General features: G+C 42.3%; 1 protein-coding gene and 1 long non-coding RNA gene across 2 annotated transcripts in view; one reads left to right on the top strand and one right to left on the bottom strand.

Moving 5' to 3' along the window:
* LOC128076507 (uncharacterized) overlaps positions 1-7,982 on the top strand; it is a 52,303-nt gene extending 44,321 nt beyond the window's left edge. Inside the window, exon 3 of the long non-coding RNA XR_008204401.1 lies at positions 4,760-7,982. This is a non-coding gene — a long non-coding RNA (uncharacterized LOC128076507). The remainder of the gene's footprint in view (positions 1-4,759) is intronic.
* A 3,215-nt stretch (positions 7,983-11,197) lies between these two features.
* On the bottom strand, positions 11,198-15,250 carry LOC128076574 (uncharacterized). Its single transcript, XM_052674369.1, has 3 exons — positions 15,149-15,250; positions 12,592-13,056; positions 11,198-11,634 (listed from the first exon to the last, which is right to left on the bottom strand). Exons 1-3 carry the CDS (start codon positions 15,248-15,250, stop codon positions 11,530-11,532), a joined length of 672 nt encoding a protein of 223 aa, XP_052530329.1. The 3' UTR covers positions 11,198-11,529.
* Positions 15,251-15,527: the final 277 nt, after the last annotated feature.

Genomic DNA, 15,527 nt, shown 5'->3' with positions numbered 1-15,527 from the left:
AAGTAACATTTGAAAGCTATCATCGCTTGCCTGGAAGTACACAAATGCTACCATATGTCTGGAGCTTTTGCATCATTTATTAAGATGAGAAAATAACCTAATCGTTCATTCTTTGGCTAAGACTAAAAAAATCTAAAAATGAAGATTTATTTCTTTGAGAACCGTGTCATGCAGCCCGTTCGATGTTTGCTAAGTAAGAGTGATCAGCGTTTGCTCTAGATGCAGTATTGCAGAATGGCAGTTCCCTGCTCATTCAATTTATTTTTTTTAAAGCCACTGTGTGAATGGTATGAATGCTGAGCTTCAGTGTGCAAGCACCACTTTTCTCTCAGACTAGAGTAAGCAGACATCTTAAAATAAGTTTGTTATAGTATGTTTTTATTCTGATGTGTGCTCTGGAAAAGTTTATTTGTGGAGGTGATTAAGTGGTTGGCTGTCCTGGACTTAAATGCAGGACAGCTGAAGCTTGTAGGAAATCAAAAATTACTAGGTGCTTGTTGCCAAATTTTGCTGTTCCTGAACCACTGGAGGACTGTTAAGGGGCAGCAAGGTGGAAACAGATCTCTTGGTCTAACTAAGTGCACAGCCTTTCTTTAGGAATAGATTTTGGACCTGTATCCAGCACACCCTTTATGGGCACCAGTGTAGGTGGGAACAAAGTGTCAGTTCTGCACATGCAGTGACATCTGCCTGAATTTGGGGTTAGGCTTTAGGAAGGACTTAACCAGAGGATCTCACTTGTGAAAGGGATTGATTTGGGGACTGGGTGGGAGGGGATGCTCACTGACAGATGTGATCATGTCCTTCACATGAAGAGGATTCTTTGGTTGCTCTTTGTCTGCTTTTGAAAGGTTTAGTAACTGTTTGCACATGATTTCCCAATGGAGGTCAGTGAATGAAACCTTCAGGCAGTTGAGCAAACAGGAATCTTGAAGAGCTTTGATGAAAAGTTACTAAGGTGACACTTCTGAGAGTACTGGCCAGACAGATGTTTCAAGGATTGCACATAGTTCCAAATGCCTTAAAGAACTGCTCTGGTTTGTGAATTTAATAGAAACAGTGGTTGCGGTACGGCTCCCTTTAAAAAAGAGGGTGGATGCATAAGAGAAAAGAAAGGTTAGGGATGGAAAGCAGGGAAGTCATTCTTGCAAACCAGTTAGTTATTCCTGGAACTTTATTTTCTATCTTCAGTTGCTGCTTTACCATTCTCACACTCATTGCGTGCACGCACACCACATGCTGGTCATTTTTCTCCATCCACAGGCTGACAGGACATCTTCAGGAACACTTCACAATTTCCTGTGTGATGGGGGTGATAGTCAGTTATCTCCTAGTGCCATTCTTGCCCAGAATCTCCCTGAGAAAACCAGTAAAAAAAAAAAACTGGACAAACCCAGTCTCTAAAATCATTTTTGCAGAGCAGACAGCATGAGGATAAGGCAGTCGCTGCTCTTTCTCTAAGCCTTTCCTAGCCAGCTCTCTTGGGCTTAGAGAAGATTTAGTCTAGCTTGAGAGCTTTTCGTTTGGAAATGAAGATTTCTGGGTTTTATGTTTGTTTGTTTTCCCTGTGTGTATGTGGAGTGGATCTTAAGATATCCTTTGTGGTCATTTTTTGTTAGCAAAGAGGTTCTTCCAAAGCGTATTTTTATCCATGGTCGTGTGCCATAGCAGTAAAGGTGTAAAATGGTGATTTTTTTCTGAAAACTGAGATCTGGCTGTTCAGGCAGATATCAGTGGGTGAGTGTTGTCCCTGGTATATTGCCTGATTGCTGGGCAGATCTGGGGCACTTGAAAACTCTGGATTTGATGCTTGGCTGGCAGCATCTGCATTAGAGATCTGGGCTGTTTGGCGGAGCAGAGGACCACAATGGTAAAGCTAAGCATTTCAGTTCAGTGCTGGAGAAGGCTGGCTGAGGCTTGGATTAAGACCCCATATACATCTCTCTTGTAGGTGAAGTCTGGTTGGAGTTCTCTGAGCCTGACTAACCCTGTTTTCTTGGACAATTTCTTGTAGGGATGATAATGGTGGTTCTTTTGATGGCTCATTTGGCACACTGGGGTTTCAAGAGAGCTGTGTTACAGACCTGGCTTTGCTTCACTGCTTTGTAAGATTTGTGTTGGCAGTTCTGGTCAACATTTTTCAGGGATGCTCTGTGATGCACATCTGTTCAAACTGCCTCCTGTGTGCCCTGTGGGGAGGAGCCAGTTGGATCCTTGACTTTCCATCTGTCGTCCAGTCAGAGTACTCTCAAAATGCCTCTGATTGTGTATGGTCAAGGAATTCAGCATTGATAGTTGCTGAGAGTGAGGTAACAGGACAGTAGAAATGCAACCCTGCTAAGCAGGATGTGACTATTATTAGTTAACTGGTTGTACCACATAATACTCTGCTCCCCTCTGGTTACTCTTAAACACAACCCATTTGCAAGTCCAAAATATGTTGTTGGATGAGTGAACTGATGTACTGCTCCCCACTGTACTGTGGGAGAGCTATAATTTTGCCTCCTAAAGCCTGTAAATTCTGAATTTAGAAAGGTTATCCGGAAAGAGGGTTCCTTTCAGGGTTCCCTGATGCAGCAGAAGCAGTGTTCCTCATGACTCAAGTGAGCCCACTTGCACAAAGGGACTCCTGATCTGCCTGCTACTTTATAAAGAATAAAGGATAAAGAGAAGGAAAGGGAACCTGCATAATTTTGGATGCAACGTGAAGTTCTTTTTCATCAGCTTTTGGCAAGTAAGAGCACAGTGTAGTTCTGGAAAGAGAATTTATTTAAATTGTTCTGAATAAAAGCAACATGCTTGTCAATAATAAAGTTTTGATCTAGCATGCAATATACAGCTAAAGGAGAAATTTGTCTTTTAGGAAAGTCTTACCTCAGCAACTCTCCCCTTCTGTTTTTATGGTTGTGTGTTTTGTTTTGGCTTGAAAGTCTTTTCAACACCATTATTTTGTGAAAAGTAACAAATATATTTCTTATCCATTATTTTTGTAGTCCATGCAGAATTACTGATGTGCTGTCAAAGTTAATGGATATTGCTCACAATACCAAATGGATACTGCTCAGCATACATCATACCAAAGTAACTACAGGACACCTGTACATTCCACATGATTCTACACAGTGAAGAATTCTGTATTGGCATGCTTAGCAGTGTAGTATTTCTCAACTTTTGGGGCAACAGAATTTGGTACTTTTTTCCTTTTATTAATAATAGAGCTTTTTGTTTGAGCTTTAATATTTGGAGTAGAAAAGAATGGCTACATTCCGCTTTTCAGCCTGGAGAACTTGCACAGAGTTAATGCTTGTAAATTTTACATGATGTTTAGGTTGTTGAAGAACAAAGTGCTTAAATTGCATAATTTGGATCCTCAAAAGTTCTTCTAAAGGTCTGAGTATTATTTAGTTTCAGTACGCTTGCTTTCGTGTGTTGGTTAGGGCTCTTCAAAAACAAAATACAAACATTATCTTTATTACTCACAGTGCTGCTGCATACTTGCGGTTTAGTTTTTGCCAAGTATTTGCAATGTATAGCCACAGACTCTGTCTGGGTGGCAGAAAACAAAAACAAAGTCTTTCTGTTCCTATCATGACTTGTATTTTAAATTAGGAACATTAATGTATCATTAGGTAGGGAGGTAAGAGTATGTCTGAGTGTGTGTGTGACTCTTCAATAGTCTGAAGTGTCAGAAACCACATCAGAATAGACTTACATGCATCTTATTAGCTGTAAGCACCCGCAGCATGATTAATGCTCTACAAGAGAGACAGACAAGACCTTCCCTGCCCCAGGAAGCTTACAGGCCAGCAGTGATAAAATTTGCCTTCTAATTTAGAAGGTGGAAATTAATTCTGTGTTTGTTATTATTGTGGCTCTGTTCTGGATGTACTTCTGGGTTGTTGAAGCAATTGTACGCATATGAATTGGCCTGTGATGGCTTCACTAATCTATGCAGTCAACTCCTCCTCTGTGTATAAGGCACAAGATCAGAGTTGCTTCTCTTCTATTTTAAGACCTCTCCTGGAACATGTCTTAAAACAATTCTGAAATAACAAGTTTCAGGAATCACAGGGTTGTTTAAATGCTCACATGTGCATCCATTCTGAGTTCACTGAAAAATTCGTAGTCCTGGACTGCCTTATAGAATTAACAAGGCAGGAAAAAATGTGGTGCTGTAGAGGGCATGCAGTAGTGTATACCTATGTTTGTACTGAATTTTCTGTTCTGAAGGCAAAACAAACAAACAAACAAAAGAATTTTTGTTGTATATGATCCCCTTGATTACAACTGCAGTTTCCTCTCAGTCACCCCTCCTCCTCCACAGCCTTCCCACACCTTTCCTTCATAGGACTGTAGAAATAGAATATATAATCATGGAGAAATGTTTGTGTTTAGTTTTTTCATCAAGCCATCCCATACTTCAAATCATATTTGCATGCATTGGCATTTTCAAATGGAATTTCTCATCACATTTTGTTGAACTATTTCAGCAATTCTAGAAATGTACAGGATGTGTGACTTTTTTTTTTTTTTTTTTTTTTTGAAAGCAAAACAGAATTTCAGTTTTCAGTAACTACTTTCAGAAACATCTCCTAAGCAAATGAAGTAAACAAGTATTAGTAATATTGTCTACTAAATTAAAGCCATTGACTATAGGAGCTTTTCTGTTAAAAATCTTCAGTGTTCCAATAAACCCCTAATAATCTTGTGAAACACTACAGTGTATTTTTTTTCTGAATTTGTATTCATAGAATCATAGAATCACAGAATCACCAAAGTTGGAAAAGACCTCTAAGATCACCCAGTCCAATGTTTTTCCTGACATCCAACCTGAATCTCCCCTGGCGCAATTTGAAGGCATTCCCTCCAGTCCTATCACTAGTTAGATGGGAAAAGAGACGGAATTAAAATCACTGTCTCCCCTTCATCTGCTTTTGTAGCCAAAGTGGCTATGTAGCAGACTCCATTTTGAATAGTTGAGAACAGCAGATAGCAAAGATACTTTCTTTTTCTAGAAACATATTTAAAATTTCATAGCTTTAAGAAAGGCATGAGCTATACCAAAGCTATACCAAAGCCATTATGTTATTAAAAATAGGACAAATTTCTGTTAACCTGCATGTGATAGCTCTCTGCTTATTGGCTGGGAAGGCAGCTGCTGAGTTGTATTCCTGTAGTGTTTTTTGCCAAAGAAACATGTTCTTTTTATTTTTGAAGCTTCTCATCTAAAATGTGCGAGAAAATGTGAGTATTTGGTATGGAAGGGTTGAAATTAAATTTACCAACCAGCATGTATCCTCCGGAGAGAAGTTATTCGTCCTACTAAAAACCTGGCATTGTGTGCCAAAATAAGAATGAGCATGAGTTGAAGGAGTTTGGTTTATGCACAATGGTTGAGAAATAATTTAACCAGAGACGTAGAAAATTCACTGGTAATCTATGTTGTTTGGTTATAAATAAAGGTGACTACTGATGAAACATAGATATGGTAAAGATATTTTTTTTCTTGAATAAGAGCATTATTTCTGGGAACTTGCATTTTATTGGATTTGGTAGTTATTCTTCATTGCAAGTAAAAGCTATAACTACAGAATATCAGTGTTCTTTGTCTAGGGTGAGGTAGGGGGGAATTGACCTTCCGTGACAATGTGAATGTAATGAAAATTCTTATGTGCCAATTATGTTGCCAGACCAATAAGTGTTGGCTAAGGTGTGGTGCCAATCTTTTTGCAGGCCTTCAGACCTCGTATTGAAGAATTTCTACCTCTGTTTTCAGAGTGATCCCAGCAGATGCTGTAGTGATCTAGCTTTTCAGTCTTGGGTGTCTTATTGCAAAGCATCTTCTGAGTTTTATGTTCCCCCCACATGTATGTCCTGTATGTGAAGACGTGCCTCTCTCACCTGACACAAGTCAGTTGGCCGGTTTTCCTACTGCCTGGCAGCAGGCTGAGGCTTGGTTGAAACCAGGTACGGAGTGATGGTGGAAAAAGGGAGGCAATGTAGCAAGGAAGTCTGGCTGGTAAACCAAATGTTTGACCATGTCAGCGAGGGCTGTCCAGGAGGAGAGCCAAAGGAATCGTCCGTCATGTGGCATTGGCCACGAAACTTTTGGGCCTTCTGTCTGACCATCAGGTCTTTGAAGTGACCATGGGTTTCAGTTGTGATAGTTTGGCTGTTCTTGAAGAACTCTAGAAGATACTGACAGGAATGAAGCAGATTGGCACGTTGGCATTAACACGGGTATGGCAGAGGCAGCAGGCACCAGGCCAGAACCTGTCCCCTCAGACACTGTCCAGACAGAATGGGAAACTTCAACTGATGCAGAAGCTGTTGAGTGGGTGTTGACTTGTTGTTCACAGACGTCTCTGGAGGTGTTCCTGAAGCATATAGTTGTGATACTTATGGATGTGGTTTAGTGGTCGATATTGGTGATAGGTGAGCAGTTGGACTAGGTGATCTTGGAGGTCTTTTCCAACCCCAAGAGATCTGCTTTCTTCCTTCCCCCAACGCACCCCTGGGACATCACAGCAGCTGCAGAGTTCTCCACAGAAACAAGCGTTGTGTCCCTCTGGGAATCATGTCCCTGAGGCTCACGGTTCACCAGTCAGCTGACTTCCACAGCACACTGAATATGAGTCCTTTCCGCACAGATTTTGGCTGGGCACGTGCAGAGGACTTACTATGGGAAAGATCTGGAGTTGTTTAGAGAGAGGAATTGATTCCAAATGATGTCTTGCTTTGGGTTTATAGTGTTTTTCAGACAATGAATTAAATACTGTTTTCTCCATACTAGAGGCTTGGAAGCAATGTCTCTCTAACTTTTTAGTTACCAGAACCAGTGGTTTCTTACTTAGTACAAAGAAACATATGTCCTTGGTTATCTATCTAGCTAATAATTAATAATGCTTGGTTGTTTTTCCCCCCATGTATCTATACTGACCTCTTTAGAAAGAGGTTTTATATTCTGAGCCCCTTACGTATTTTTCCGTATCACGTATTTCAGTTATTATTCCAAAGTGCAAAACCTCCAGTGTCTAGCACACAATTTTCCAATACTTCATCTCACTCTCACAGGAAAGAACAATTAAAGGAATATTGAGTGTTTTTCTGTTTGCATTTTTCGTTAAATAGGTTGTCTTAACTAGAATGTCAGGGTATCTGTGCTAGTGAAGCATGTCTTCCATGTGCTTTCACCCTCAAGATAGCTCCAACTGACAAAATTACATGGAGTCTAATAACTACATTTCATTATTGGCAGCAGTTTGCTAACAGCCAGAGCAAAAGGGCATCTAACAGATCTCTATCCAGAGATTTTAATATTTTTCTATTGCAATAGGAAAAAAAATGCAGAGGAAGGTAACCTAAAGATTTTTACTCATGAGAATATTTTCAATGAATTATATTGATTAACAAAATTGCTACATCTTATGGCAGAAACTTTTTAGAAGACGGCAGTAATTGTAATTAATTTTTAGACTGTGCCACATATTTGATGATAGCTCTGATTCATGCTATTATATTCTCTCTCTTCCTTCACCCACAGCAAAACAAATTTAATTTGATTCATACCCTTAAGGAAAAAAAACTCAAAATTACTCACATGGTTATGATTCAGCTCTTGGCATAAAACCCTGTCCTCCTCCATCCTCCCCTTCTCCCACCCAAACCACCCCCACCCTCACCCACTGTATATTTATGTCACCATAGTCTGAAAAAGTTGAGTAGCTCTTTAAAAACAGAGCAAATGAAATCCTTCTTCAGGCTGCCGTATTACATATGTCGATCCGAGTCTAATAAGACTTCCTTTTTACAAGTGGTATGGAGGCAGCAACAGTACTCTGTTTTTCATGTTACTTTAATAGACAACAGCACTGTGTTAGTTCTGAGAGGTGGTTGCTTTTTAGCAGTTTAGCAAAGCTACAGCAAGCGATGCTAAAATTGCACAAGTTGTTGGATTCATGAATATGGCTTTCCAAAAAAAAAAAAACCTTCTCAGGAAACTGTGTATAGGGATTCTTGTTGAGGTGAAGTACCAGAAGAGCTATCTTAATTAATATTATTTCTGTCTTTCTCTTAATTGGTGTTAATGACCTCATTTTTTTAGATATTAGCAGGGTTTTCCCCAAGAAGAGATAAAAGCTGCAGTGCTTTCATTACATAAGTTTATAGCAGTCTCCCTGGTTTCCTAGAGCGTGTCAGATACTTCTTTATATGGGTAATTGGCAGTCTCCTGTCTTAACCTCCCACTGGAGGTGTGTGGTAGGATTCTGCTCACCGTTGTATCTCGCGAGCTATCGTTTGTAAGAGCTGAACACTGAATACAGCTCAGGTTCTGCAATCAGATGCTGGAATCAAAGGAGGTATTTTGTATATGAAAAGATGGCTATAGAGATCTGCTATTTAGAGGTGCTGCAGCCCAGCAATCCCAGTGGAAATTAGGAGCAGCTCAGTGCCTCTGAAAGCTGACACGTGTGCTTATGTATATAACACTGAGCACAGAGGACTTAATGCACACTGATGCAATGAAACAATCACAGTATGTACCATGACTTGCTTAAGTTGGTGAGAAGGAGTATTTTTAACCAAGCTCACTAATGTAGCCCTTCCACTCTTACTGCAAGAGACAAATAGGTTATACCTTAAAGGTAAAAATCAATAGGGAAACAAAAATTCTCAGAGCCCAGATCATTTGTTTACTCAGAAAAGATTAACTTGTTAGTTAAATGATGCACGTTCCATTAGCTCTGTGAAAAGATAATATTCATTTCTTCTTCATTCCCCTAACAACTTCTGCTTCCATATATGTACTGTGTAGAAACAATATGGCATCTGTACACATGTCCAGATCTCTGTGACACTGGGGACATTCCTTTCTGAATGGGAAAGATCTGTCAGTGTAATTAGCATGAAGGATGCTGTCCAGTTCCTTTGAAGTTCCTCCAGCACTGATGTGACTTCTATATTTTGAGTCCTGGCCACAAAGTGTTGGCATGAATGAACTTGACCTGAAGAGGGAAGGGTGGTCTCTGTGTGGTTGCTTTATGCAATGTGCAAACTGTCTACCTTGGACTGTCTCACTCCCAAATAAACAGGTCAACTAGATAGCCCTTGTGTCTGATGCCAGTGACAAGCATCTTAAAGGGAGTCAGTTACCCCACACATTTGGACAAAGTGACAACAGCGAGAAAATCCAAAGGGAAAAATAGGGAAACTTCCCTAATGGGAGAAACTGCTCAGAATAACAGGAAACAGGCTTTGCTGGGACAGTGAAGAAAGACAAGTCAACTGAAGAAACATTCAGAAAAGAAAAATGTAAGAGAAGAGTTGGGCATTTACATCTGTGAGAGTACATGGAATGGGATGAAGAGAGCTGTGCCTTCTCTCTCGTACTCCCCAGTCCTCCCCTTCTCTTCCTGGTGTAACTGGGTTTCTGTGTTGCAGTGAAGTATCCCTTCCCCAGCAAGCACAACAAGCAGAATCCAGCTGAACTCGTCACGCTTGCACAGCCAAGCTACTGAAATTCAGGCACCACTGCCAGCAGTGCAGTGATGCACCTTCCTGCGTTCCATTAGGACGAAAGTCCCATAAGATATCCAAACTTTACAAAATAAATAAATAAATAAATAAAATAAATTTCTCAACACTGAGGTCAGCAATGCAAGCACGTCTTTTCCCATTAAGCACCAGCTGCTATCATTTTTGAGTGCTACATTTTAGCCCTGTGGATGGTGGCTGGAGACCATCCAGCTCAGCACTGGTTGGAACAAGATGCACAGTGTGCTCCAGGACATGCGTGTGGGATGGGGAGCCAAAAGTTCCCTGATGCGACTCAGTTCCTGATGGAAACTTCTGTGATGTTGATTGAGTCGCTTACATACTCCTGGCCTCTGTTTCTCATTTTCTAGAGACTTAAGTCTACCATTTCACATGGATATTACAAGGATTTACCTTAAAATGTGCTTCTGAGATACTTACAATGGTTAATCAGCTTTTCCATTATGGAGTACTTACGTGATTTGGCTGGCTTCAGACACACGAGCTCACACGAACGCTATACATAGAATACTTCTCTGGAATATTTTGTGTTTGGCTCATCTGAGTCACGGTTTCCATTCAAAAAGAATAGTGAAATAATTTGATTGTTTTAATCTAAAATATTGTTGTGAAGAACCTCATACTAAGTGCTTTGGGAAGAACTCAAACGAAGTGTGATAAAATCATTAGGCTTATGTAACTTATCAGGGACAACTGCAGATACATGTCTGTTTTCTACCAAGTTGGAGAATGGAAGACTGAAAGTATAGAACAAGACAAGGGAAACATGACTTGAAGCAAAGAGAGACGATGGTGATCGTTTCATGTTGTGTCAACAGCTGGCCCGAACTAAGGTTAGGATAGAAACATAGAATGAAGTTCCAAACCATGAGAAGCAACTTCAGGAGCAACCTCTCAACTTCAGGAGCTGAGGAAAAGCTGCAGCTCTTTGAGATGACAGCAGGGTCAGAAAAAAAGAGAGGTATTAGTCCCTAAGTTCTTCAGCTATACCTGTTGTCCTAGATTTCTTCTTTAATTCAGTTGTCTATAGTTAAACTTCTGGAAAGAAAGGACGGTTCATTTCAAATTTTAATATTAACAGGAACCCATGGCCATTTTGAGACATTTATTCACTATCCCTGTAGAAGATGGAAGATGTAACTGTTGATAAGTTGGTCTGGCTACTTGTAATTTAAAGTTGCATACCTGCTTGAAGCTCATGGCAAGATAAAGACTACAGTTTTAAAGTATTCTGACATATTTAATGAAATAACTTCACTCAAAGCCAAAATATATCATCTAAAGGAAATAAACATAGGATTGTTTTCTTAAAAAAAAATGTGATAGATGTAAAACCAAGACAAAGATTTATATGCGCACTGTGAGTGTGAAATTTTTTATTAGGTCATCTGCCTTTAATTAAACAAAACATTCTTTGTTATCCCTGTGCTATTCTAGGATGGGATGTTTTTGTCATTTTATGGTTTTGTTGGGCTATGGAATATTCCAAACAATTTGAAAATGTGGTTAGATTAGTTTTCCCTTGGGTTTGACCTCAGTAAACTTATCTTGCGGTAGGACGAGATGGCTTTGCCTTTGTCGTGTTTATTACCTCAAGACAGTTGTTGTGTGTTTAATTAATATAATGTGAGGCGGTGTGCCTTTTTTTTGGGGGGGTGGATGGGATGGGGTGCTGTGTGCTCTGCTCTGTGGGTTTTTTCCCTACCCCAGAGCTTTGAGTCATCCCTCCACATGGTCCCGCTCCCCTGGCTAAAGAGGGCTGTTGTTCCGTGGCACCGGAGGGTGGGGGAGAGGCGATTTGAATCATCTTCAGTGCTTTGCCATGGCACACTTTTCCTGCTCAGAAGTTGGGATTGGCGTGGCTGTGGCATTCAGCCCCACAGTCCTTCCGGTTCTGCCTCATGGTGTTTCCTGCTGCCATGCATGGCTACGTGTGTGTCTTCAAGGTGCAAAAAGAGAGCTGAAGCTCAGCGCTCACCTGCGTGCAGTAGGGGCATGTAGGCAAGGTGAGGGTTTTAGTATTGCATGTAAGACAGAAGCCGTTCCTTGTGTGCCATTCATCTCTTTTTGGGAGCGATTCTGCAAAATAAAAATGGAAAGCGGTCGGTAGCACGGCAGCACATTCCTTGCTTTTTAAGCAGGCTGATTCCTTCCTGGCACGGAGAGCTAGCGTTGATTATTTAACGCATTGAATGAGGCATTGAAATAATTTTTTTATTTTATTTTATTTTTTTATTTATTTTACTGATTTGCACACTGTATGATACAAAGTTTTTCAAAGCAGCGCCGCTCTAGCCTTTGCTTTGAAAGTAATTCCAGCTTACATATTTAATAACAATTACTCTACGTAACCAAGAGGGGCTCTCCCGGCCGAAGGTGCCTCTTTTCATTCCCCCCCCCTCCCCCCTCAACGAGCTCCTCGGCGGGGGCAGAGAGCGCCGATGGCTGCAGGACGCGGCTCGCAGCGCGCGGATTAGCGTAATGTGTGCCAGACATTCCTCCTATTTAGATGCTGGCTGGTCCTGAATGCGGCCGTGTCTGTGTGAGGCGAGGGAGTTTCCTGCTTTAAATCACCAGCAGGCTCCGGCTGGGCGTTCCCGCTCGCGCTTGCTGCCCTTTTTTCCTTCCCCCTCAATGAGTGTCCTTTGTGTAACCCCGCTAATTCAGAAAAATTCTCCGCGGTAATTGGAACTGCCCCGTCACGTGGCCGCCGCCCGCTGATTGGCCGTCCTTAATTGGCGGGTTGCTATAAGAGCGGCGTGCGGCGGCGTGCGCGGCGGCTCCGCTCCCGGCCCGGCCTCACCATACCGGGGGGCTCCGGTGTACGGGCGGGGGCCGCGCTCCCACCTCGCGGTATCGCCGCCCGGAGAGGCTTGGGGAGCCGCCCGGCAACGGGAAAGGCCGCTCGGCGCGGTGAGTGCGGAGGGAACGCAGCGCTGGTGGTGGTGCGTCTGGCCCGCGTTGGGGGGCTGTGGGATCTGCCGGGCGCTGCTTGCAGCCCCGTTACGCGGTGCGCTGGGGCGAAGCGAAACGTACCTGGGGCGTGCGGCGCCTGCTTTTGTTGCCTTCCTTTCGTTTTTGTTGGAGGGAGCGGTTTGTAAAGCGCTTGTAGGAAGCCGGGCGGGGGAGAAGTGAGGCGAGCACGCGTGCGGTGGCTGCGCGCTTTTTGCGCCCCGCCGGGGAAGGAGCGGTGCGCGCATGGACGCGCTGGGGGCGGCGCGGGCCGTTCGGTCGGCGGCTTCCGACATCTCTGGGCCGACGGCCGCGTGGGGGAGAGCCTGGGGAAAGCGGAGGACGGGAGTAGTCCGACGGACGCTGCGCATCGTGCTGCTCTCCCCCTGGGCTCCCCAATCCGGTACGGGCTTGGAAAACGAGATCCTGTGTCAAACGGTGTCGTTGGCTTCTGTTTAAATATGGCATCGTAACCGGGGCTGCGAGAGCTGCCCCCGAGTCGGGTGAGGAGCGGGAGTACCTGCGGTAAAGCATGGGTTTGGTGTATCTCTAAGTAAATACAATAAATAGCGAACGTATTACATGGAAACTGTAACTTCGGCTTTAAATCTGTTGTGTTTGTGACTTTTATTTTTTACTTTCTTTTTGAGCAGTAACTTCAGGATGTGTTTAGAAAGCGCTTTGGTTACGGGTTAAAAGAGATGTGCTCTGCCTGACACTTCTCGGTGTCTTATTTTGCTGCTTTTCTTGTTTTTAAAGCTCTGGTTTTAAATGCATTCATTAAAAAAAAAATAGGAACTATTCAGTGTTGAGATTACATTCCTACTATGAAGCTTGTCTTAAATGTTGGAAAGCCTTTCTCTCTTTCCTAAAATGATTTTCAGAAGTTCTTTGAACAAAGCTTTATTTAAAAATAGAGCTCAAGGTTGCCGTGTAGCTAAATTTATAGTGAAAATGAGTAGGAAATGCCTAATAAGAGAAACAATAAAAATAATAGATCTCAAGATAAGCATGCTTTCTTAGGGCACTGCGCCTTAGCAAATGGGGAAGAGCGTAACCTGTCTTCTGCTAATGAAGCCCACAGCATGGGGGGGGTCGGAGCTAGATGATCTTTGAGGTCCCCTCCAACCTAAGCCATTCTACAATTCCTTAGCTGAGGTGTGTCTCAATGCCACCTGAGGAAAAGGCTCTTTTCAGCCTGGAACTGACTGCTCCAAGGTCCTGTGATCATCCTGGGATTGGGGAGCAGCTCTGTGCAGCTGGGTACATTTTTCCTTATAGATTTACCAATTAAAATTCCAGAGAAAGAATTCATAAGGTTAGCATTCTTGCCGGAGGTCCCCCCCTCCCTTCCCCTCACCCTCCCGAAAATAAAAAACACATACTGTTCTGCTCGAGTATGGGAAGCTTAAAAAAGGAGAATCCTACAGGAATTGTTGTGTGTTAATAAAATGATCAGCAGCCTCCCATTGGGGCTTGCTCACCTGTTTTGAAATACTGTTATGAGGTGAGGGCTGACTGGTTTTAATGTAGGCTGAAATTTCAGGAATTAAATCGGCGTGTCCCGGTCTGTTTAGATCATGTCTATTGCTTGTGTTTTGGTTTGTGTCATGCTGTTGACTGTTCCAGTTTATTCATTAAAAAAAAAAATCTTAACTTTTGTAGTAGATGATCTCATGCAAAACCACATCTTATGCTAATTCTGTTAATATGTTGTTGCTGTCTGATTTTGTGTATGTATATAATGAAAGTATTGGTTAAAAAAAAAAAAAAAGGCAGAAAAACAACCCTGTCACTGGTATATCTTGTATCTTAATGTCTATTTCTATTAATTCAAGTAGTGGTGCTCGATGACTGATGCAGAGAAAGGCAGAGGTGGGAAATGAGCAAAATGCTTCTTGTATGTCAGCAGATATTTTGCGTCAGTTGGCATCTCAAGTACTGGAAGGGCTACGTGGCAGAGTGACTCCTGCCCTGGTTTAGATTGCTTTGGTAGCACTGCAGGAGTCAGTGGAGTCTGTAAAATGTTTCAGCAGCGTGGATGGCAAGATGGTGCAAGCATCAGGAGGTGCCTGTTGTGGGATGTCATGGTGTTGAGAACTGCCAGATAAGTGCAAATCCTGAGCTCCTTTTTGTTTTTGTCAGTATGGGTGATCATTGTGGTTCCTTTCAATCCAGGCCATTCTATGATTTCTATACCATGTTGCTCCCTGTCCACCTCCACGTCCTTGGGTTGTAGGTGGATTTTCCAACCAGATCAGTTTTGGGGTGAGGGATGCCTGCAATCCTTCTGGTAGCTGCAGTAACCTATGGAAACTTCCAATGTATGGTGTGCAACTCCTCCCGCTCCCAGAGCATCTTGAATGGGTTAGGTTATATAAAGTCCCTTTGATATGTATTTTTTTTTCCATGAAACACGCATGTGGTGATGGTGGGTACCTTTTGACAAGTACGATGATTTATCACTTCTTAGAAAACGATTCATTTTTTTTTTTACCAGGAATTATTTTTGGGGTGGCAGTTACGTCTCCAAATGCCTGCAATTCGGGGAAAGCTTTCAGTAGGCAAGGACACCCACTGTTCCCATCTCTGAAGATGCATTATGTTTATTATTACTTAGTGAAAAGGGAGGAGGAGTTACCTGCCCTTTGGCGTGCTTGTCCTTTGAGCAGTGAGACATTTTCACCTTCAAGTTCTGCCTGTGCTGAAGTTTGAGAAGTGGGCTCTTGATCTGAAGCCGCATTGCATAAATGTAGAAACATTCTGTTCACCCAGCTGTAACTTTAGCACTGCAGATAGTTCTTCTGCACCTATAACTGTTAGAAATGCAGTGTAATACGACTGCAGCAGTTCTCCCAGGGGGGCGATCAGGCTATTATGTCTGCCTTGATTTGTTCTTACAAATAACTTTCCAGCTCTTGCTGTGATAAGTAGAACTGATGTTACTTGTTTGCTTGGGGTTTTTGAGAACATCTTTCAAAACGCTTGTATATATGGCACATGTATAGACTTGTGATAGG

Source organism: Tympanuchus pallidicinctus, unplaced genomic scaffold (assembly GCF_026119805.1).
Source record: "Tympanuchus pallidicinctus isolate F22 unplaced genomic scaffold, pur_lepc_1.0 scaffold14, whole genome shotgun sequence".
Lineage (NCBI taxonomy): Eukaryota > Metazoa > Chordata > Aves > Galliformes > Phasianidae > Tympanuchus > Tympanuchus pallidicinctus.
This window is presented reverse-complemented; position numbering and strand designations above follow the sequence as displayed.